At 41.2% G+C, this 22,355-nt stretch overlaps 4 protein-coding genes across 6 annotated transcripts; 2 read left to right on the top strand and 2 right to left on the bottom strand.

Annotated features, from left to right (window-relative positions):
- Positions 1-45: 45 nt before the first annotated feature.
- vps33b (VPS33B late endosome and lysosome associated) lies at positions 46-10,143 on the bottom strand. Of its 3 annotated transcripts, none has more exons than XM_026150361.1 (24): positions 10,080-10,143; positions 9,514-9,653; positions 8,723-8,803; positions 8,549-8,610; positions 8,414-8,463; positions 8,236-8,303; positions 8,100-8,145; positions 7,926-8,020; positions 7,203-7,307; positions 6,994-7,084; positions 6,842-6,919; positions 6,581-6,654; positions 6,411-6,497; positions 5,747-5,837; positions 5,593-5,667; positions 4,255-4,319; positions 4,126-4,180; positions 4,002-4,048; positions 1,651-1,783; positions 1,461-1,534; positions 829-930; positions 657-732; positions 423-542; positions 46-284 (listed from the first exon to the last, which is right to left on the bottom strand). In XM_026150361.1, the coding sequence occupies exons 2-24, from the start codon at positions 9,607-9,609 to the stop codon at positions 205-207; spliced, it is 1,851 nt and encodes a 616-aa protein (XP_026006146.1). In that variant the 5' UTR covers positions 9,610-9,653; positions 10,080-10,143; the 3' UTR covers positions 46-204. The 3 variants fall into 3 exon arrangements, with proteins under 3 accessions (XP_026006146.1, XP_026006059.1, XP_026006201.1); XM_026150274.1 differs by lacking the exon at positions 10,080-10,143 and adding an exon at positions 9,941-10,007; XM_026150416.1 differs by lacking the exon at positions 10,080-10,143 and adding an exon at positions 9,845-9,875.
- Positions 10,086-12,871, top strand: hddc3 (HD domain containing 3). The gene is made up of 4 exons (XM_026151310.1): positions 10,086-10,215; positions 12,103-12,158; positions 12,246-12,486; positions 12,677-12,871. Exons 1-4 carry the CDS (start codon positions 10,104-10,106, stop codon positions 12,805-12,807), a joined length of 540 nt encoding a protein of 179 aa, XP_026007095.1. The 5' UTR covers positions 10,086-10,103; the 3' UTR covers positions 12,808-12,871.
- A 787-nt stretch (positions 12,872-13,658) lies between these two features.
- mfap1 (microfibril associated protein 1) lies at positions 13,659-18,833 on the top strand. Its single transcript, XM_026151070.1, has 8 exons — positions 13,659-13,848; positions 15,175-15,391; positions 15,485-15,623; positions 15,710-15,897; positions 16,347-16,616; positions 16,705-16,864; positions 17,637-17,726; positions 18,307-18,833. Exons 1-8 carry the CDS (start codon positions 13,767-13,769, stop codon positions 18,484-18,486), a joined length of 1,326 nt encoding a protein of 441 aa, XP_026006855.1. The 5' UTR covers positions 13,659-13,766; the 3' UTR covers positions 18,487-18,833.
- A 12-nt stretch (positions 18,834-18,845) lies between these two features.
- On the bottom strand, positions 18,846-21,645 carry hypk (huntingtin interacting protein K). The gene is made up of 4 exons (XM_026151439.1): positions 21,429-21,645; positions 20,144-20,199; positions 19,989-20,040; positions 18,846-19,067 (listed from the first exon to the last, which is right to left on the bottom strand). The coding sequence occupies exons 1-4, from the start codon at positions 21,588-21,590 to the stop codon at positions 18,972-18,974; spliced, it is 366 nt and encodes a 121-aa protein (XP_026007224.1). The 5' UTR covers positions 21,591-21,645; the 3' UTR covers positions 18,846-18,971.
- Positions 21,646-22,355: the final 710 nt, after the last annotated feature.

Below are 22,355 nucleotides of genomic sequence, written 5' to 3'. Positions count from 1 at the left end.
AGCAGAGCCGGGCAGCCGGTAAACGCGACTACATAGAAACCAACGAAGATGTTAAGAAACGTTTATTCACTTTACACATCTTTACAGTTCTCGCGTCACCAGAAACAGACCAGAATGAAGCATTTCTTTATCTTTAATGCCAGTGTTGGAGGAATGCATAGCGGCTCCTCAGCAGTTCTGTCCATAATGAAGTGCTGCCAGGCTTCATACGTGGTTGTCCAGCAAAGCCTCCAGGAGTCTGGAACTGTTTGTAATTGCAGTTGTAACCACAATGAATTTATAACCTGAGAGAAAAAAATAGAAACGGTTGTTATTTTCTGCTTTTCAACAATACAATAAAAAATACATCTCCCATTTCAGAAGATGTTTTTCACATTTTTTATTTTTGCTTAAGTGGCCCTACACCCCATCACAATGTTTACCTTTCTCTCTGCCGAGGAACCGAAGGGCCGAAATCTCAGAGTAGGTGCATCCTCCAAGAAACATGACCAGTATGATACGCTGAGTGTCGTTCTTTCCCCTTGAATCCACTCCGCTGCTCCCTGATCAGAGAAGGAGAACAGTGATCAAATCTGTTAGACGTCTGTTACAACAGTCTCCTTTTCTGTTTTAGCATTAGCCTCAAACGGATCCATTATACCTGCCATTGAACTAACCTGTAACTGCAAATTCATGACCATTTAGCAGCCTGGTGACTTCTTCAAGCCCCGTCCAACCGTCTCGCTCCAGCACCTATGCAATACATACCGGGAATAGAATTTTATTTTAAAGTTACCATGGCTGCCCCCCCATCATATCCACAGACTGAATGTGTCCTGGTTGACTTACTTGTTCGATGAGTTTGCAGCTCAGAGGGATGTAGGCACCACTGAAGATATAAGCCATGTCTCGAGGGACACGCAGGTCATATTCTTCATCCGTCTTTGGCACCTTGATGCAAAATATGATGAGCACGTTACCATTTGACACAATCAGAAATGAAAAACAAAATGCCTTTAGGAAAAGTATGTGCTGTATTTTTTTTTTAAACTAAATAAAGTTAATTAAGGAGAATATATGTTACTGTTTTGTGTCATATATAGTGTTATGATTGCAGATGCTCGTTAAAAGTGTCAAACCATGAGGTCAGCCTATGTGAAAGAAGTAAACAGTGATTTTTTTTTTTACTTGTGGCTCTGTCTGATGTCACTGAGAGGACATTGCTAATATGGTCATCCCAACTTAAAACTCGTTTCTCTGTTTGGGCCAACCAATCAGAAAAAAGATTAAAGAGAGGGATGTTTTACAAGGAGAGGAGATTTTTTTAAAAGCCTTTTTTCCAAGCAGGATGAACACAGTGCTTCACCAAGGCTCAGTACACCATAGATAAGGTTTATTTTGAACCGTGAACCATACAAAGTTGTTCTTGTAGAGTCCACAAATACAACTAACCAAAGATGTTCACCTAAACAATAATTTACCAAGTTAAGTTTTCTGCTCAAGGCTCTGAAATTGCTCTTCTTTGCCAGAGAGGAAAAGGCATCTGTCAGTTTTCCTGGAAACAAAGAAGAAGAAGAAAAGTCAAACAGCACGTGTGTCTTGATGCACAGAGCAATGCAGGGTTTCCTGTAAGTGGAGAAGGCTAAAACTGCGCTGAGAAGCCACTGTCACCTGCAGTTTTATCATTAACCAGTTTGCCCACTTTGCTCTCCATTACAGTGAGCGTCTCTCCCGGCTGTTGCTCGACCAGCAGCCCAAGCTGCCTCAGGTTGGAAAATGTGAGCAGGTGATCCACTCCATAGCTCTGATGAGGTCAGACAGAGAAAAATGTCAGGCATTGGACCCATGGCTCTTTATCAAAATGAGCACACACTTAACAAGCCAAGGCTGGCAGCAAAGAGCAATCTGCCACTACAGGCTGCCTGATCAGATCTGTGACAAAAGCCTGTGATGTCCCCAAACAGCTGGACGCTGCACGTTCTCCAAAGCATTACTCTAAGAGGAGGAAATGATCTTTGTTCAGCTACAGACTGATTTACATTTCATGCTCCAGTGTAGGGATAGGCTGTATTATTATTTTCCCCACGGGGCCAGACTGTTAAATTAAGTGAAAGCTCACAACGAATAAATGAAAAATTTAGTGATGATTTAAGCTGAACTCAGATTCTTTTACAATCAGATATTTGTGAGCCTACAAGTCCCGAGTCTTTGTTTAAAAAATACATTTCATTGTCATCTCAGGTTACAAAGATACAAACATCATTTGAGAAAGCAGCCGCTCTTTCCAAGACAATCATTGACACAATGCTGCATTTGATGAAATGTGAAGGTTGTTTTGTTTGAAGACATTACAGGGTGACTGAGATGGTTACAGGCATATTTGAGCTGCACAAAACACACACAAAGCAAAGAAAGAAGTGTGTGTGTGTTTGCTATTTAACAGGCAAATGTAAGATAAGATAAGATAAGATAAGATAACCTTTATTAGTCCCACACGTGGGAAATTTGTTTTGTCACAGCAGGAAGTGGACAGTGCAAAAGTTATGAGGCAAAAATTAGAATACAATAAGAATAAATACAGTACACAACTGTACAGAATAGAATAAAATAAAATACTATATACAGTAGAATAAAATAAAATAAATATACAATAAGATATAATAAAATATACAATAAGATGTGTAGAAACTGTGTTATAACTGTGCAGCTGCTTTGTGAGAAGTTCTGCTGTCAGCCTGATTTTCTCCGTCTCAGACGGGTTTCTCCTCGGCGCTCTGGTCTTCCAACAAACAGATTGGACTTTTATTCACCAAGAGCTCCAAAAATGACAGATAGGAGTGTTTTCTGGCACAAATCCCTTACGGCCAGTATCAGCCTACATGCTGTTTGTATACTTGAATCTTTTTTGAGCAAACATGAACAGAAAATAGCATTAAAAAATAAATAAAAATAAACAGCAGAAAATACCATTTCAAGCAAAGGTACAAAAATGCTGACACTAAAAGCTTTTGTACTTCTACCACCAGTGTTGGTCAAATTACTTGAAAAAAGTGATCAGTAACTAACTACTGATTACTTCTCCCCAAGGTAATCCTGTTACTTTACTGATTACTTATTTTCAAATTAGTTACTTAGTTACTTTTTAAAAACACGATTTACAACCTGAATAGGTGATAAAGCGATAGATCTTTCAGCCCAATTCTACTTTTTCTACATAATCTATCATATAAAATGTAATCAAATGGAAAAGTCTCTTTTTAAAACTTGTTTTATTAGTTTTAATCTTTTAACTTTATGCATCAAGCAAAAATGTAATTATATGCAGCATTCTCTGACTGGAAGAAATTTGTTTAACATTTAAATGTATTTTCTGCACATTCCAGCACATAAAATAAAATATTTTTTGTGTTTACACTCACTCCTTCAAATAGATGCAAGTAAAACACAGCAGAAAATAAATAAAATCAAAGACTCAGCGGTCCTGTTGCTCTATCTTCAGCAGCGGTCAGTGGAAGAATCCGCGAGTTTCTCTGTGAATTTCCCATTACGTGGCAGCTACTCGGTGCTTGCTCGGACGTTTAGGGTTTTTTCGCTGTAAAAAGAAGTTTTCTTCCCACGCACAGCGGACACTAATGTTTTTGTCACTTTTTATGGAATCAAACTCAAAGTAAGGTCAGTACTTCCACACTTTAAACGCTGCACGCTCATACTCTCTCCCGCACTCGATATATGATCCATTGTTGATCTGCACACAGCTGTTACCACGAACATCGCACTCGCTTACGTCACTGTCATGAGACATTCTCGCAAAAATAAAATCAAAAAAAATCACGGTTTTAGTAACGCAGCGTTCCTACGGGAAAGTAACAGTAATCTAATTACCATTTTTGCAATAGGAATCCCTTACTTTACTCGTTACTTGAAAAAAGTAATCGGATTACAGTAACGCGTTACTTGTAACGTGTACTGCCCATCTCTGTCTCCCACAACAAAAATACTCTGAGAGATTTGTTGTACCTCACCTGCAAATACTGTGCTTTCAATGAGCGGTAGTCTTTTGGCAGCAGTCCTGCAGGAAAACAGCATCACAATAGTTGTAAACAGGAAAGACAACAGTCTGTGACGAATCAGTGAAGGATGATTCACCGTTTTCTGTGATAGACAGCAGACAAAGCAGCCGCAGACTTTCTATCATGGACACCTAGAAAGGAGAAAAAGAGTCATTCAGACTTTTTGGCAGTGCGCTTATTGCTGAACTCTTTTAAGAACACTCACCTGTCTGTTGATGTGCTCCTCTATGTAAGAAATGCATTCACGGATTTCAAATCCTTCCAGTAATACTGGGAAAGCACAAGGAAACAAGATTTGCTGCTCCTGGGGTTAAAACACTACAAACTATTATCTTTGACAACTTTTAGTAGCGGACACACACAAAATGAACTGAACCACTTAACGTGCAGCATGGAGACAGGAGCACACACAGGAACACAGGTGTGTTTGTTTACCCATCTCTGCAGGACTTTATTCCACATCAGTGCACTTCAAGCCAGGCACTGTTGTCTCACAGTAAAAGTTTCTATGTGGAGTTTGTTCTCTTAGGTTATTCTGGCAGCTCACAGAGACGTGGCCACAGGTGTGACTGTGAGTATTAATGGTTGTCTGTCTGTGTGGTAGGCCCTGCACTGGACTAGGAATCTGTCCAGGGAGTGTGCTCTCCCTCTTGCCCTGTGACAGGATAGGCTCCGCCCTCCTGTGGCCCTAAACTGGATAAGTGTTTAAGGAAATAGATTTATGGTTGTATGGCATTCTCAAGCCTCACATTTAAGTGCTAAAAACTACCATAAACCTAACTTAACTATGGTCCAAGTCTAAACTGTCACTGCTTATAATCCCACTCTTAACACTGATCTTACTGTTCTTCTCCCAGTCTTGGAAACAGGGCACACAGAAAACAATGCAGCAGTTTTAGGCATCACATCGTCACCAGTCCCCGTCGTAACCCAGGGAGATAATGTTGCTGCTTCAGTGACCTTTGCTGGGTTTATGACTGCCTGCTTGTGATGCATTTAGGGGGCATCTGTAAATTGTAGTAATAAAAAAAGATAACCCAAGTTACACCCTTCTCAAATGGGATCATCTCTAGTTCATTTAAAGTACTGAAAACATGAGACTCATCGGTCAGCAAAGTCTTTGGAGAGCTTTCATGTTCTTGCACACACGTATGAAACCAACAAACATGGAGCTTGTTTTGTGCTTTAAGGCGTTAAAGTCCCTTAACCTCCTAGGACCTGGCGTCCACATGTGTGGGCATCACATTTTGGGTTATTTAGACCAAAATAGACAATTTTGCACTACAAAAGTGATATCCACTTATGAGGACATTATACTGCTAGTGTTCGATCGAAATGAATATCCTCATATGTGGCTCTCATTTTTCTTAGAAACAAAAATCAGGTAAAGAAAATATCTGGTAATTCTTTGTTTTTACATTCATCGGGTCCCAATATGCCCAAATATCAAAGAGAAATTAAAAATGCTGCTGTGGAAGAGTTAGGGTCTTAGGAGGTTAAATGAAACGTGATTGGAACAAAGAGCAGAGCGGAGGATTCTTACAGTGTTCTGTCTTCAGCAGCTCCTGAAAGTCCTGCTTTGTTTTCTTCTTCATTATCGACTCGCTGGCACCAATGTCTGGAAGAGAAAATGCTCTTCAGCAACGCAGCCGTGCAGATATGGCTCGGAGTCAGCGGTAGGATACTGTAACACTCACGCAGGCTCAGCAGTCGATGTTCCTGCTTCAACCCTTTCAGCTCCTCTGACACAAACGTCTTCATCTGCTTTATGTCCATGCCCCGACGTTTCTGTAGAGTTATTAAAGAAAACCAGAAAAAAGGTGTTAGCTGTTATCCTTACTGGTCACTAATGCTTCAGCTACGTCATAATTACCCCACTGAAACACTGCAGGGTAACCTGACACTATGTAACTAAATGTAACTACACATCGCATCAACGCAGCCCAACACTACTGCGAGGGGTTCAGCACCATCAGATCATCCGGACAATTTCCAGATACTTTTTTGTTGTAGTTTTTGAGACAATAACAATTATAGCATCAAAGTGTCAAGATAAAGACTCACAAACGTCACCCCAGCAAATTCCTGGAGCGAGATCACTGAAACTACTGGAACGTACAGAGAAAGAGGAAAAACTAGAGGGACAAAAATGTTTGCTGACCTAAACAGAGAGCGCAGACGCAGGAGCATTTTATTAGTTTCTATTGGCTGGCATCGCACATAAAACACGACCACGAGGTAATAAACACGTAACGCACCAGTGCAAATATAAATGCCATTTTTCAAGGTTGTGCCGTACAAAGACTCTTCAAATCGAGCCACGGGTGCAATGATTGCTAAGCAGTATCAACATTCACTCACGTCATATGCAGTCTGCAGATTCCTGGCTTTCTGACTGAGAAAACCAAAGACGTTGGAGAAATGCTCATTTCTGATTTCACTGAACACCTACAAAACATTAGACACACTTTTCTATTAGAATCACGACAATTAGCAAAGTGCAGCCGACCGCAGACTAAGACGAGCCTTACCTTATCGTGAGAGTTCAGCATCACTTTCACACTTTTGTCAGAGGCGGTAACATCAGGTCCAAACTCCACACATCCTGCACACCAGTTGGAATGATCACACAACATATGGATATTTTTTAAAAGAAACACCACAACCAGCAGCGTGGCTTCAAAAGAGCTAAGAATGTGAGGGCGAAATGCTCTGCTCAAGAGGTCAGAGGTGACGTGTTTCTTCCAGGCATAAAGTGAACGTGTGAGTGGATTCGATTTACTGACACCTACCACATTTGATTCTAAAGATGTCATCAACAAGTCCTTCGTAGACAACTTGTGAGCACAGAGGAGTAACAAAGTCCACATCTGCAATGATAACGACGACATTAGAACGGGAACGGCACGGCCCATCGTCCTCTGAGATCACTGCGCCTCCTCACCTCTGTCAATAAGGAAAACATTCCCAATTTCAGCCTGACGAGCTTTTTGTTCTCCCTCTTCAACCTGCTCCCTCCACGACTCGTACGCCATCTGGGATCACACAGAATTACCATCAGCAACAGACCAAAGCAGGTGACGGACAAACTGGACGTGAAAAAGTTAAACTAGTTTGTATCAGACTAGCTTCTGGTCTCTAATCTTACAGCACCTTTGAGCAGCGCCCAATCCCGTAGACCTTTGAGAATGGGCCGTACAGGGAGTACAGGAGGTGGAGAGCACTGCCGGCGGTCCTCACCCAGCGCTGGTCTCCAGCCTGGAAAAATACAGGATGCATCAGAGATTTTGTAGTTACACTTCTGATTCAACTACGGGCTTATAAATTCAGCAATGAACAGCTCAAATGTGATGATTTGTTTCACTATGATTATTAACACATTAGTAACACTACAATGCCCAGACTTCCTTTGTGCGGTTGGCTTCAGAAATGAGGAAATTAAGGAAAGAAACGACGAAAACTCAAAACTAAAGCTCGAAGACAAAAACTGTGACACATCTGGACAACGGTACGAGCAGCTCTGTGTTTCTCACAAAAACATGTTTGGATGTCAAGGTGTCTGTAAACCACGTGGAACAGTAAAAACACAACGAACTTCAGATTTCAGACTGAGTCTATAACGTTTTATTCAAACGTCTAAAACTGAATCAAACACTGATGCAGAGCAACAAGTCATGCATGCATCCAACGAGCATGTGAGGCCAATATTTCTTTTCTTTTCTTTTCTTTTCATCATTTAGGGGAAACAGTTAGCTCATTAGCTGCTCGTGTTCACTCATTAGTCTGTGTACTGCTGCAGAACCTCTTCACATTAACAAATGATGACTAAAACACTGACTAGAAAAGGATTTAGACAAGGAATTGGCCTCTACTAACCAGGAAGTTGTCTTGAAAGAATTCTGGCAGCTCCAGACTGATGATGTCATCATCAAGAGGAAGCAGGTAGAAAGGCCACTCGTCTATGGACACATCTACAGGAAAGGCAAAAACAGCTTTTACACTTCTCCTCACTCACACTCGTCATTCCTGCAAAAAGAGAAAGATGCCTACCGCCAAAGATCCCCTGCTCCTCCAGCACGGCCTCACACGCATAGAACTGGTAACACAAAGAAGGGTCAGCAGGTCAGTATCAAGCACTCGAAGCATTACAAGTACAGCACGGACACAAGACAAGAAAGAGAAATACCTTCTGAGGGGTAAAGATGATCTTGTATCTTCGGGATTTTCCAGGTACCTTGTCTGTGTTCACTACATCTGCAACAAAAATGCAGATGTCACTTTGCTTCAGTTTCATCCATTTTACCCAAAAGACTTTATAATAAAACCATCAAGACAAGAGATAAATAAAAAGAATCTCCGTTTACCACATATCCATTTCACAGTTTGTATTCTTGGACGGATCAGGAAACAGAGCCTGGAAAAAGAGCAACGCCACATTGTCAGGTGGGCGCGTCAGGTGTGTGGGTACAATTCTGTAAGGTATGAAGGTGCAGGCTCACTGATCTGAGGTGCTGATAACAGGTTTGTGTTCCACTTTGTAGAGTTTGTCCACCTCATGTTGCTGAAAGAAAATGGGGGGGGGGGGGGACAAAAAGCTTTTAAAGACCTGCTGAAAGTGCAGTAATCCTGAAGAGATCAGAACAGGCAGGAGAGCAGCAGCTGATGCAGTTCACCTTTAGTGTTGATACATTTGCAATACGATCCAGCGGGCTCATCAAGTCTGCCTCAATGAACAGGTCCTTCTTCCCGGGCAGCTGTGACACAAGAGAACGGCTTGTAGGACAATCTGCTCTTCACAACACAAAAAGCATCGCTTGTTTTGTCTTCACCGAGTTGGAAGTACATCACAAACTAATGCGTGCATGGCTTAGTCTGCACACAGCTTCTACACTTTCTCCACTGATTCTGACAATGTTCATTTTTGCCTAATTAAATGAAATTAAACTGTAAAACGGAGTCCTAAGGCAAAAGTAAACTGTAGTTTGGTGGGGACAATTTTCATGTTAAGACAGTATAGTTCAGCACATAGGAATATTTCTCAACATAAAATCTCAAGTGAATCGCTGCAACCTTAGAAATAGACATGATTCTGCAGCAGAATTCACTCCATTAGCTGGTGGGCACTTTTAAAAGCCACTGCCAGTGAAACTGCTTGTTGTTATCTCCATAAACACAATTTATAATTCTATAAAACAAACAAGAAATACAGTAGACTTCATTAAAAACATAGAAGGCCAAAGCAGTCTCTATTTTCTGACATCACTGAGGTCCTTCAACATCTACCGGACGCTGCTCAGGATGTTTGATGAGTCTGTGGTGACGTGTCGTGAATGGGTGTGCAGTCAAATGATAAAGTATAATAATAAAAAAACAAAAAAAGAAGAACAGTGCCATATCCATGCTATACATGCCAGTCATATTACTGATGTATATGTCTTCGGCAGGAGCTGTGACGTGCTCCTACCTGTTCCAGCAGGTAGATGAGCTGATCTCTGGCCAGCCTCTTGAGGATGGAGAAGTCGGGGAGCTCCGGGGAGTCTCTCCTGGCACTGTGAGCCATGCTGGACACACGACGGAGACCGGACAACACTCAGGCATCCACGACTGGCATAAACAAAGAAAATAAATAAATAACTCATATACAAATATAATGTTTAATAATGGAGATACAAAAACCAGCAGAAACATATAAGACAGAGATCTGTGCTGTGATTATCCTCCCTGCTGGCTTAGCTTCAAAGCTAAAAACACATTCATCATATAAATGCTGATATAATCGAATACACTGACAGTACTTTGTAAAATTCTCCCTCGAAATATAAAATTAATGCCAGAAATTTGACCGTTTATGTCTTTTGAAACATAACGCTTTATCTTAAGTTAGCAGCTACCTGCTTCCGTAGCTAAATAAGTGGAATGATCCCACGAACAGTTGTTTCCCCCCGGATCATAATACCAACGGACCGCTACACTTGCTCGAAAGACGTTGAAAATTAAATAACCTAATAACGCGGTTTTTTTGTCACTGACCTGACAGGACGTGATTTTTACACCATGAACTCAGACGCAGCTTTGTTGTTAGAAACTGTTCAATTTGCCGCAGAGAAACACCGCAACCAGCGACGTAAAGATCCAGAGGGAACGCCGTATATAAATCACCCCATAGGTAGGTGTGTTTTTACGGTAGTATGATGCATTCACTGCCTGTACGTAAACCCGTGAAGTTTCTCACTCTTATCTTTAAAAGAAAAAGAAAAAAAAGTTTCTGATGTTTAACTGATACGATACCGGAAACCGTGGAAGGAGGAGATTGAATTAAAACCCAGTTATCAAACTTAATTATGTTCATAGTGGACATTATATAACAGTATCTGCTGCGGCGACACCTTGTCAACAAGGGAGTCGCCGAAAGGAGCGGTATATTAGAACTAACCAGTCAAGTTATCAGGGTTTACTCGCCTACTACAGCTATATCACTAACATTATATGTTTACCATTTTATGGCAACAAATAGTTTTGCAGAAACGATGTTTCTGCAAAACCTTTATTTACCTTTATTTTATTTGATTCTAGTGATAATACCCTGCCGTGTAATAGCGATACGTTATTTTTCGACTTTAAATTTGTATAGTGTATAGTCTCACAGGGAGGTGGAGGTCGATTGATCTGTTTTTTTGTTCAGGGGTACAAAACTAATGGCTTTTTGTGTGCGGGGGATTTAGCGGCATCTAGTGGTAATGCCGCAGATTTCAACGAACCTAATATCTCCTCCACTACTCACTGCTCCGTTTTTCTTTGCTGAGCTAATGATAGCACTTGGCAGTGCTTTTCCTGTCAGGGCTCCAGACCACTAGAGCTGTGGGGGACTTAAAGGGACAAACTTTGAAAGGATAAAGGAACGCACCAAAAATAATACTGAAAAACATAAATTATTTTCCCTCAAATCTAATTTCCATGTATCGATTTTTATTATATTGTCTTTGCTTTTATTTATTTTTTTTACCTTTTCCCCCCAAATTCGTATTTTTACATTTCTTCAGACATTCTGCTTTATTATGCAAAAGAGGAGCTAGTGATTGTTTCAAAATATCTTTTGAAACGACAGTTCAGTGGATTTGTTTATCGTGGTGTTAGCAAGGAGCACCATAGATGGGCAACCAGTGATTAAGCTCCCTCCTTGTGTCCCTGTGTGTAAAGGAAGTTTCTGATGGTTCGTCTGCTTGTTCTGTTTGAGTTTTATTTTCCTACTTACAAATGAGACCTATGAGCTATGTTATAGTGGGGAGGTAGAGTGTACAGCCCGATCCGGCGGGGAGGTGTGGGAAGCCAGATCAGGCGCCCCCCCCCCCCTTCCGGCTCTCCTCTCTGCTCACTCCTGTCTTGTCCCTTTTGTCTTACTTCTCTCTATCACCTTTTCTATCCCTTTGAAGAAGTGAGGCTCCATAAATGCTAAAGAGGTAAGTATTAGTTTTTAGTTGCAATGATTAGATAGAAAAATAAACCATAGAAACCTAAACAGAAGAAAGAAGAAGAGAAATAACAATGTTAACATAAACCAGTGACACACTCCAGGGCTGAATCAACCCTGGCAGGGCCTCCTTGGATGAGGGTGTCTAGTGATAATGGCCAAAACACCCGATGAATTCAAGGTCCACTACTGACGATGTGTCCCAAATTTTAATATGAAAATGTAGATCAGATCTCTAATCCCTAAACCTAACCAAGGAATTAAAAATGGCAGATTAGCGTTGGTAAAAGACCTAAAGTTGAGGAATAACGATGTGTGCTGCTGGCAAAGTTTCTGGGCTTTCCTCATAACAGCCATCCCTCAAGATTCTCTCCATTTAAAGCAATGCATTATCAGGGACTGTAACATCTAGTCCTTTTACTGAATGTAGAAACTTAAAGTGCTGGAGGAGCTCTTCAGAGAGGAAATGTCTGATTATAAATGAGTTTTCTTGTTCTATAAGTGACTTCTCTTAGCAGTCTGGAAACAGTGAAGGTTCTTGTTTACAGTCTTGTTTACTCACAGCTCTCTGTGTGTGCTTTTAAGGAGTAGCGAGAATCCTCAGCCACGAAGGGGGCGTCACAGATATCGAGGTTTTGCAGGTGAGTTATCAGTTGTTACCTGTTAGTCACAGTCACGTGCATGCATTCTCGCATCAGTAATCCTGTGTGCTTCCTCCTGCCCTGCAGGCCGCCCTGCTTCATGACACAGTCGAAGACACCGACACCACCCCCGCAGAGCTGGAAGCTAAATTTGGTGTAACTGTGGCTCGCATTGTTCAGGAGGTGACGGATGACAAGAGCCTGCCCAAGCAGGAGAGGAAGCGTCTACAGGTGGAACACGCACCTCACTGCAGCCAACAGGCCAAGCTGGTTAAACTGGCTGATAAACTGTACAACCTGAGGGATCTGAACCGCTGCACTCCTGTTGGTCAGTACGTCTCTGGACACAGTGCTGTTTCCTACAATAAATGGGATGCTGTGTAAAAATAAAAAAATAAAAAAATAAAAATTAAAAATGAAGAGGATGAAATGCTTTGGAACACTTTATTTATTTGGCAGAAGTGCAAAAGACAACATAACAAACGTTGTTCAGTTATGTTTCTGAATGTGCTTGGCAGGTTGGACAGCTGAGCGAGTGCAGGAGTATTTCCTGTGGGCCTTTGAGGTGGTGAATTGCCTGAAAGGAACCAACTTGGCTCTGGAGAAGAAGCTAGAGGAACTCTTCAAAGAGAGAGGAGTCCAGCTCTGACAGGAGGGCCACAACACAGTGGAGAATGGGCTATTTCGAATGCAAATAAAATGCTTTTTGTTTGTAAATATTCAAAATAAATCAAATTTCATGTACATTACAGTGTCCTTTAGTTTTCTGTTCTGTTTGTAATGTTTTTGCAGGCTAGTTGAATCCCCGAGTGTCTGATGTTGTGGTGTTTAGTAATAGTGAAAAAGTAAAAGATACTACTCCCCATTTGGTAATTGTAGCTTGTGGACTGTGATGGTGCGTAAGCCTATTTAGATATAACACACATTTGCAGGACTGCATTACACAAAGCAAACAATTTGGCACAAAGTGTTTTTCACTATACATGTTATTGGTTATATTTGAATCCATTGAAGAAAGCCAGGATGCTCAGTAATTTTCTTTAACAGAAAATAAATAAGCTAATATAAAACAACAAGGAGATGTAGGTCATTTGCATTTTTTCTCTTGAAGCGACCTGATAACTCTACTTCATTAAAGATGATTTAAGAGTTTTAGTGACTCCTTTACATGTTACATGTCCACATTTAAAACATGGGATTATTTGAAATTATTCTACTTTTTAACCAAGAAAACAATAATTTGATATATTCGTATAAAAAGAATGAATGTGTTTAGCTCAGCAGCCTGCAGAGGGCGATGTTACACTAAAACGTTTCAGAATATTAACATTCACTTTCACCCTTCCCTGTTTTAGAAAGTTAACTTTTCGTTTTTCGGAAACATATTTCCTGTGTAAACCAAATACTTCCTATCTTCTGTATTAAAGTGAAATGTACACAGTCACCGCTTACCGGCGGAAGAACTGTCGGAGCAAATTTACTTCCTGTCCGTTCGCCGACTGTGTCGAACTTCCGTTTGATTTGAGCGACGACGAGGAATTCGTTTTGTTAAAGTGAAATACTCATTTTTTAATCTTTGTACGGTTGCATATCGTCGACCGGGCGGTCATGTCTAGTCGCGAAGCCCTAAACATGAAGCTTCCACCGATCCAGTCCACGGCCGGAGCCGTGCCGGTCCGGAATGAAAAAGGTGAGCTTGTGCGGTTAGCAAGCAGGGTGTTAGCTGCGTGCTAAGCTAGTTAGCTGGAGTAGCAAAGCTGATAGTAAATTTATGTACGAAGATATATGCTGGAAAAAATTGGACTGTACTTTCTTCTTTTTTTTTTTTTTACTTAATTTAATAACATTAGTGTCCTGGCTGTAACAATTTAAGAATTGACGGAACATGTTACAAAATTATCTTCGTCTACATATCTGTAGTGTTGTAGTTGGATAACGGGTCTCAATAAACCTGATGGGATCCTGCACTACCTGCGGCCTCAGAGTGGAGTTGCATTAAAAAAGAGCCACGTTTTTATTGCGGGGTGCCTCAGTTTGTGGTTTGCACGATTTACACTTCAGATTAACTCTCAGTCCACTCCGTGTTAAACGAGCTCCGTCTTTAAGCCAACGGTTTTCATTGGCTGGTCTTCCTAAACAGAAGGTTTTTAGAGCAGGTGACATGACCCAGTTGGGGATATTTCCTCTGTGTGACATAATACAGAGTCAAGAGTAGAAAAAACTGTCCGCATCAGCGTGTTGCGAGCGGCCTGAAGCCAGTGAGGACGTAAATACACAGACACCAGCACTGTCAGGCATTGCAGTTACTTAAAGACCAGTGACCCCAAAGTCGGAATCAGAATACTTTATTACTCCCCAAGGAAATTATGTGGGTTACAGTTGCTCCAAGACAGCAACAGACTAAACTAATTAAATAATACAATATGTTGCAGAGTTTACAAATGTAAGAAATAGCACTAATATATACATGTAAATACACTCAGTTTGATGTCACGTGTGCTTAAGAAAAGGTGGATTTATTTCTTACTTAGCAGAAGAAGAAAATTGTTCTGAATTAAAATTATGCTTCATGTCAGTGGATTCATTGATTAATAAAAGTATTTTTTAAAAGGTTTTTACTAGATTTGCTACATACAAAGAAATTGGATATTAGAAGTGACTTAAATAATAACTGAAAAACAAACTGTGTAATCATTCATTTGGGGTTACCAGTATTGTATAATATTAAATCAATTCAGGTTTAGGTACTTTTAAGATGACTTTTTATGATTTGCATGTCCTGTGAGAAAGGTATTAAATCTATATGTCGAGCAGTTTTCTAGTGATCAGTTTGTCATGTAAAGATTTATTTAGCAGTAATAAATGATGATATTTATGACTTGGTCTTAGCTAAACATTAAAATGAGAAACTGCAAAGTTGGTATTATTTGTGGTTCTGCTGAGCTGGTATTCCTAATCGGAAAACTTTACGTAGGTTCAAGTGTGATTAAGAGGATTGTGTGTCTCTGTGTGCCAGGTGAACTCTCCATGGAGAAGGTGAAGGTGAAAAGGTATGTGTCGGGTAAACGCCCTGACTACGCGCCGATGGAGTCGTCTGATGAAGAAGAAGAAGACTTCCAGTTTGTGAAGAAGGGAAAAGAAATGGAGCCAGAGGTGGAGCTGGAGGAGGAGGACGTCTCTGATCCACGTCTCAGGCGTTTGCTAAACCGTGTCTCTGAGGACGTGGAAGAGAGGTGGCGCCCAATGTTTACAATCTGATTCAAGTTCACCAAAACGATCGTGTTGGAAAGCTGACGTGAACATGATTTGTGCCTGTTTGTCCTCAGGCTTGCAAGACACAGACAGATAGCAGAGCCTGAAGTTGTGGTTGAGAGCAGCGAAGACTCTGATGAAGGCACGTGGCACCCACAGCGAGAGGAGAGCAGTGAAGATGAAGAGGAGGAGGAAGAAGAAGTGGATGATGAGGTGCCTCAAAGCTTAAATTTGTCAGTTTTTTTTTTTCTTCACCTGTTTGTACTAAGACATGTTTCTTTTCTTCTGGTCACTTACAGGAAATCGAGAGGAGGCGAGCAATGATGCGTCAGCGAGCCTTGGATAGAAAGAATGAAGAGATGGAGGTCATGGAGGTGGAGGAAGAGGGGAAATCAGGAGACGAGTCGGAGATGGAGTCTGAATACGAGGAATACACCGACAGCGAGGACGAAGCAGAGCCGCGGCTCAAACCTGTCTTCATCCGCAAGTACGAGATGAAAGTTTGTAGAACAACGTAAATCCAAAGACCATATTTATCAGTCGCAGACATGCGACGGTCAGTTTTCTGTGCAGAATGTTGACAGATCAAGACACACAAGAAGTGTCTGCTTGCATTACTGAAGGAACGAAAATTAACAGCATGGAGAAAACATGAGTGAATGATGAGTCTTTTATCAAGTGTGCTGTGTCTCATTTATCCAGAACAGTCATGTCATTTGGAAACATACAGTACAGTCTGGAGCTGTTCACACTCAAAAATGTGTTTGGAAAGAGCTCGAGCAGAGCAGAACGTTTCTGTCAAAGTAACTCCTGAACACTTTATTCCTGTTAAAGCTGCAGTGCGCTTTGTGTTTTAGATGGAAGCAGATCACAACAACACCGGCCTGAATACCAGGCCCTTAACATTAATGAGCACATGAACTGTTTTCTCCACAGAAAAGAGAGAGTCACAGTGGCAGAGCGTGAAGCTGAGGAGCAGAGGCAGAGAGAGTTGGAGGCCGAAGCGAAGAGGCAGGCGGAGGAGCGACGGCGCTATACCCTCAAGATCGTGGAGGAAGAGGCCAAGAAGGAGTTTGAGGAGAACCGGCGCACGCTGGCTGCTCTGGACGCTCTGGACACCGATGGAGAGAACGAGGAGGAGGAATACGAAGCCTGGAAGGTCAGAGAGCTGAAGCGCATCAAAAGGGACAGAGAGGCACGAGAAGCGTAAGTAAACACCAGTTTGAGTGACTGAAAATAAATTTGTGATAAAGGAACATCCAGAGAAGAGATCATGAGTGTTGTTTGTTCTCAGCTTCGAGAAGGAGAAGTCTGAAATCGAGAGATTCCACAGCTTGACTGAGGAGGAGCGTAGGGCCGAGCTGCGCAACAACGGCAAGGTCGTCACCAACAAAGCCACCAAAGGCAAATACAAGTTCCTCCAGAAGTACTACCACAGAGGAGCCTTCTTCATGGTGAGTCACCACAGTGCTTCAGTCTAGCTGCACCATCTAACTGAGCTTCCCCCAAATGTCCCAGCTTGACCCAGGGCTTTTCTGCTGAGTTTCTCCTAAGAACCTAAAACATTTGTTACATGTAGCAAAGCAATAATACTTTAATTTCTCATTATATGACTTACCTTTGAATGAATTTCTTGATTTCCATCCCCCTTTTCTTGTATTTTTTAATCAAACTATTTGAGGAGGATCTCTTTGCACCAAATACTTTCTGTGCATTTACCTGCATGTAGTTGAGTGAAGCCGAGTTAGTTCACCTAGAAATGAATTAATTTGGATTTGTGTGCCAAAGGTCAGGTGACTGTAGTTTAGTTTAATCAACCAGAGACAGATGATAAAATGATTTTCAGTAAAGTTGAGTACATGTTGGATATTTTGTGTATGTTATGTGCGTGCACACAGGGATGCTGAGCTTCAGTGGGCTGGTGGTACTCTCTGAAAAAAAGCAGGATATATGCACCGCACACAGTGCAGGAGATGCATGTAATCCTTGTGGATGTGAACTTTAAACAACCACCAGGCCTGTACTGTTTTGTCCTCAACAGCAAACTCTTGTATCAGTGAGCTTTTTAAAATGTCCTGACTTTTTTTTTTTTTTACACCAAAACGCTTTTATAGTCGTAACATCTCTGACCTACTGGCTCATCCCTGGAACATTGATCCAAGCTGCAGGATATTAGCTGATGATGTCAGCGATAAGTCTAAGTGTCAGGATGTTTTTCTTTTGCAGGACGAGGAGGAGGACGTGTACAAGAGAGATTTCAGTGCACCTACTCTGGAGGATCACTTCAACAAAACCATCCTACCCAAAGTTATGCAGGTCAGTGGCGTTTGCTTTTTCCTCATCTTCATCGTAGCCTGGACTGTTTCACTGAACATTGTTATAACAGCGTTGTGTTCATATGGAAAAATAAGGTTAAATGGTTTTCAGGTGTTTGTGCTGTTTCTCAGGAGATCTAGTTGGAACCTTGGAGAGGAGGATGTTAACACTTAACCATGTTTTTACATTTGTGTCTTGTTGTTCTGAAGACATTTGGACGGCTATGTTGTGAAATTAAATGTCCTTGTGTGCTGCGGGTGTTTCGGCACTCCAGCTAGCTTGGACCTGCTTACTTGGTGCACTTGCAGATATTTATTGTTAATCTGCATCTGTTTATTTGTGCGTTTTCATAAATCAGTACTTGTTTTGAAGCTTTAATGACTAAACAGTTGTCTTTGACCTGCTGCTGTTTCCACTGACTTCTTCTCACATGTGCTGACAGCTGAGAGAACCTCTTGTGCTGCACAGAGCAGTAGAGACAATAACAGTGCATCTTATTCAGGCAATAGAAAAAAAGAGTTTCTTTTTCTCTTCAATCACGGGGCTCTCTGATCTTTTCTGGTTTGTGTTTCCTGCAAAGGTGAAAAACTTTGGTCGGTCTGGACGCACAAAGTACACCCACCTGGTGGACCAGGACACCACGTCGTTCGACTCTGCCTGGGCTCAAGAGAGCGCTCAGAACACCAAGTTCTTCAAGCAGAAGGCAGCAGGCGTGAGGGACGTGTTTGACCGGCCCACCGTGAAGAAGAGGAAGACTTAAGATGCACACGAAGAGGATATGAGCAGGCCCACGGTGCAGCTGTAAAGACTTTGAGAGACTGAGCTGCAGCCTGATGGTCTGTTTTTCTGGACTGTGACGTGGAAGGAAATCAGCAGATGGACTGCTGGCTCCATGAAATCTACAGGAGATGCAGCTGGTGGGATTTCAGCTGTAAAACCATCAAAAAGAGGTTTCTATGTCATTGGACGATGGCTTATGTAATTTTGTAAATTCAACATTTAGTACACACAGTCTCCCACTGACTCGTTCCTTTTTCCTCGGTGTTGTTTACTGATGTTTGATGACTATTTCAATAAAGCAGTGTGTTTTCTTTTTTCATAAATGGACATGAAAGAAGCCAAATGTCAACTTTTATTTAAAAAAACAAAAACACAAAAACAACTGTCAAGGTGACACCACGACAGTTTAACCACCCAGCGTGACCGATGAGCCTAACGAAGCAGTCCAGTGTCAGTCATGTTTGTTCAGTTGGTCAGAGCCACCAGAGCTTCCACCACGTTTCCCATGTGTTCCCTCAGACTGCGCTCAGCCACGGCCCTCGAAATCTCCATCTCAGACATCTGGACACCAAAAGAAGCGTAAAGACAACTGGTTTTATAAAAACTACAGTTTGGCTCAGGACGATTCCTTCTGTAACACACTGATGTAATTTAAAACGTAGGTTTAATATTTGATAGTTTCCATTACCAACGCTCCAATCAACAAACGTTAGACAGCACTGGTCCAACTTGAATTTTATTTTTAGATCACCAATTTACAATAATAGTCGGGACTTAATAAGGTAATATAAGTCATATGTGCACACATGTAGTGACTGTGTGAAGGAACTACTCCACTGTAGAGCTAGGCTCATACGCTGCGATCACCTGGGAAATCAAAGGAAAGGAATTCCAGTTCTAATCGTTTCAAGTGAAGCTTTTAGGAATTCTGCTACTTTCAGATCGCTGAGATCAGATTTTTGTCAATTATCAATAGAAGTGTTTTTGATTCTGGTCCAAGATGCTCATATTTATCATTTTCACCACAACTAAAAAACAGAATCAACTTTTTGGGTTTGGGTCACACGGCGTTAGTGTCCACATACTTTAGATCAGGGGTGTCAAACTCAAATACACAGTGGGCCAAAATTCAAAACTGGAACAAAGTCGCAGGCTAACATTAATATTTATTTTTTAAAAAAATCTTCCTCCAGATATAAAAATGAATCTTTTGTTATGGACTCAAACAAGTTTTGCTGAAAAACTGAATTTGGAACAAGCAAAGCTTAATACTAAACAATATATATATTAGCTGTATAATACCAGTAGGCCAGCTCTAATAGTAATTTCGGGCCAAATGTAATTAGGCTGCGGGCCAGAGTTTGACACCTATGCTTTAGACCATGTAGTGAACCAGCATTTGTGTGGTTGTATAACAGCTAAATGGATTAATACACAAAAAGAGTAAAATAAATAATATAATAATTAAAAACAACAACTTACAATTAGCTCTACGTCCTCTCTCTTGATGGTGACTTTGGCCAACTCCTTTTCTCTGAAAGCAGGAATAAATAAAACATCGGGACTCTCCTGGGTCTTTTACAGTGACTGAGGCAACAAGGAGCCAACACTTCAGTTACAGATGAAGCTGCTCTTACCTCTCCTGCTTGGCTTTCTGTTCCCGCGACCTTCTGTCGCCAATCACTGACATGGCCTGTGACAGGAAACTCTGTTTATAGCATTTATATGGTTTTCACCTTCCTATGTGTCAAACATGAAGAATGTCGCAACCCAGACAATCTCTGTTCTACACGTCCAAGCATTTTGTCTCACAAATTAATGATTTTTTTTTTTTAAATAGTAAATGTTACAAGTAAATAAAGTCCTGCTCACAACTCAAAGTGTACAGTGCGTACACATTTCATGACTCAAACACCAACAGACGGTCGCACAAATGATGGGAATAATCTAGTCACGTCACCACTCATTAGGAAGCACCACAAATATTTGTGTGTGCCACACGCAATGTTTACGAATGAATATTAAAATGTGCATTTATCCAAAAGGCGTTAATTATTGGTATTTTGTCAAGAAACAAGGTTTCAAGGTGAGAAAAACTGAAATACTTCTCTGGTCTCACTCCGTGCTGCTCTATCATATCGTGAGTTAGTGTGCAGTAGTTAATTTTTTCCTTTAGGTCGAAATATAACCTGAAGGTCTTCAGGAGGCGCTGCGGTGGAGTGGGCTTGGAAAATGATGTCAGGCAGCATTTTACTATTTTCTGATGCAGGCATCAGTGAGGTAAACCCTATTTGATTACTAGATGTGCCTCATAATGGGAGAGCAATTACTTTAAAGTTGTGATTACGTCGCTCAATCATCCAGGGAAGGAAATCCCCAAAAGGTTGAAACCTGCAGTCAGCTGAGAATGAGGAAGTTACCTGGCTGAGTGACAAAACGTTTCTCCCACGTGCAGATGGACAGAATCAACGTTGGGGGATTGTGATTACGTCCCTAACGTTTGAAAGGTTTTCGTTTTTCATACCGGAGCTAATGAGAGACATTTAAAAACAGAAGCCTGACAGGACATGTGCGCTCTCTATAACGCTGCTCTTCTATGTGCAGCATGCTCTGTCTCAGCTGTGAGGCTGTCGTGTCTTTTTAAAAAAAAACATATTTTACTTGTTTTAAAGAAAACCGGTGTGCGGATTTACCTGGCGAGCCACGAAGCAATTAGTTACCGAGTTTATCACTCACGTTACATAATTGCGCAAACGTTAGCTACTAGCATGAAAACAGGCAAAACTCGTGCAGATCAAGTGTGTATAAAACACAAGCTACACAACAAACACACTAGACTTGGTTCTGTATCAGTGATGCTGTGCGGGAAACGGCAGCACGGACCGCATGTTTCCGGTGCTAACGTTAGCCCGCTGCTCTCACCGTTTCTAAATCAGAGCTGGAGATTTCCTTCTCCTCCGCGTAGTCTGTCACTCTCTCCAAATCAGCGGCCCCGCTGTCATGTTTCCGAGGCTTCTCTGCCGGCTTCCCGGTGCAGTTTTCCTCGGCTTCCAAGTCCAAATCGACATCTCCTTCCGCCGCCATGTTTGCTCGAGTAACGCCGGAACAAAGAGGACGGTTCCTAGAACTATCGGATGGAATACGAGGTAGAACCGGAAAGCTTTAAAAAATAAAATTCCAGCTCCCTTGAAACAAAAAGTTCTTTAAAAATAGCAATAACAAAAAACTCAACAAAATTAATTAAATCATAAGATACAAACAACAAAAATGAAAGTGTTCAGTTTAAAAATACTGCATGAGACTTGTTTGTGAGGAAGAACTCATTCATATTTGTCCGTAGATACTATATCTTTATTTCATCAGAATCAGAATCAGAAAGGGTTTTAATGCCAAATGTTGAGCAGGTTTACAACATTAGGAAATTGCTGCGGTGCTTCAGTGCAAACATACTTTCATAAATTGCGCTTAAATAGACATGAAAAAATAAAAGTAAGAATAAGAATTAAAAGTGCTACGTAGAAAGATATATGCATGAGTGCAGGTGGTGATCAGTGCCAAAACATGGAATGATGCAGTGAACACAGCGTAGGGTCATGTGTTAGTGGTGGGAACAGTCGTACGTTTATTGTTCATGTGTCCAACAGCAGAGGGGAAGAGAATAATTCATGTAGTCAAATATGATTCTGCAATGTTGCTCAACCTTGTAATGGATATGTGTATCCATAATTTAGGTAAGCGTTTGGTCACCATGACTATGTCTTACAGGACACCAGATTTATTTTATTGTATTTTTTTTTAAGAAAAAGGAATTTGTCGTCAGTCTGATCAATATTTATGATCAGTCAGATG

This window comes from Astatotilapia calliptera, chromosome 1 (assembly GCF_900246225.1).
Source record: "Astatotilapia calliptera chromosome 1, fAstCal1.2, whole genome shotgun sequence".
Taxonomy (NCBI): Eukaryota; Metazoa; Chordata; class Actinopteri; order Cichliformes; family Cichlidae; genus Astatotilapia; species Astatotilapia calliptera.
Note: the sequence above shows the minus strand (reverse complement) of the source record. Positions and strands in the feature narration are given on the sequence as shown.

Coding starts and splice junctions, on each gene's coding strand:
- vps33b (XM_026150361.1), bottom strand. CDS start 9,609: ATGGCTCACAGTGCCAGGAGAGACTCCCCGGAGCTCCCCGACTTCTCC. Junction 8,464..8,548: donor GTTATCAGCACCTCAGATCA/GTGAGCCTGCAC, acceptor CTCTTTTTCCAG/GCTCTGTTTCCTGATCCGTC. Junction 7,085..7,202: donor GGATTGGGCGCTGCTCAAAG/GTGCTGTAAGAT, acceptor GTGTGATCCCAG/ATGGCGTACGAGTCGTGGAG.
- hddc3 (XM_026151310.1), top strand. CDS start 10,104: ATGAACTCAGACGCAGCTTTGTTGTTAGAAACTGTTCAATTTGCCGCA. Junction 10,216..12,102: donor GTATATAAATCACCCCATAG/GTAGGTGTGTTT, acceptor TGTGCTTTTAAG/GAGTAGCGAGAATCCTCAGC. Junction 12,487..12,676: donor GAACCGCTGCACTCCTGTTG/GTCAGTACGTCT, acceptor TGTGCTTGGCAG/GTTGGACAGCTGAGCGAGTG.
- mfap1 (XM_026151070.1), top strand. CDS start 13,767: ATGTCTAGTCGCGAAGCCCTAAACATGAAGCTTCCACCGATCCAGTCC. Junction 15,392..15,484: donor TCTGAGGACGTGGAAGAGAG/GTGGCGCCCAAT, acceptor GTTTGTCCTCAG/GCTTGCAAGACACAGACAGA. Junction 16,865..17,636: donor ACAGAGGAGCCTTCTTCATG/GTGAGTCACCAC, acceptor TTTCTTTTGCAG/GACGAGGAGGAGGACGTGTA.
- hypk (XM_026151439.1), bottom strand. CDS start 21,590: ATGGCGGCGGAAGGAGATGTCGATTTGGACTTGGAAGCCGAGGAAAAC. Junction 20,041..20,143: donor CAGAAAGCCAAGCAGGAGAG/GTAAGAGCAGCT, acceptor TCCTGCTTTCAG/AGAAAAGGAGTTGGCCAAAG. Junction 19,068..19,988: donor GAGAGGACGTAGAGCTAATT/GTAAGTTGTTGT, acceptor TTTGGTGTCCAG/ATGTCTGAGATGGAGATTTC.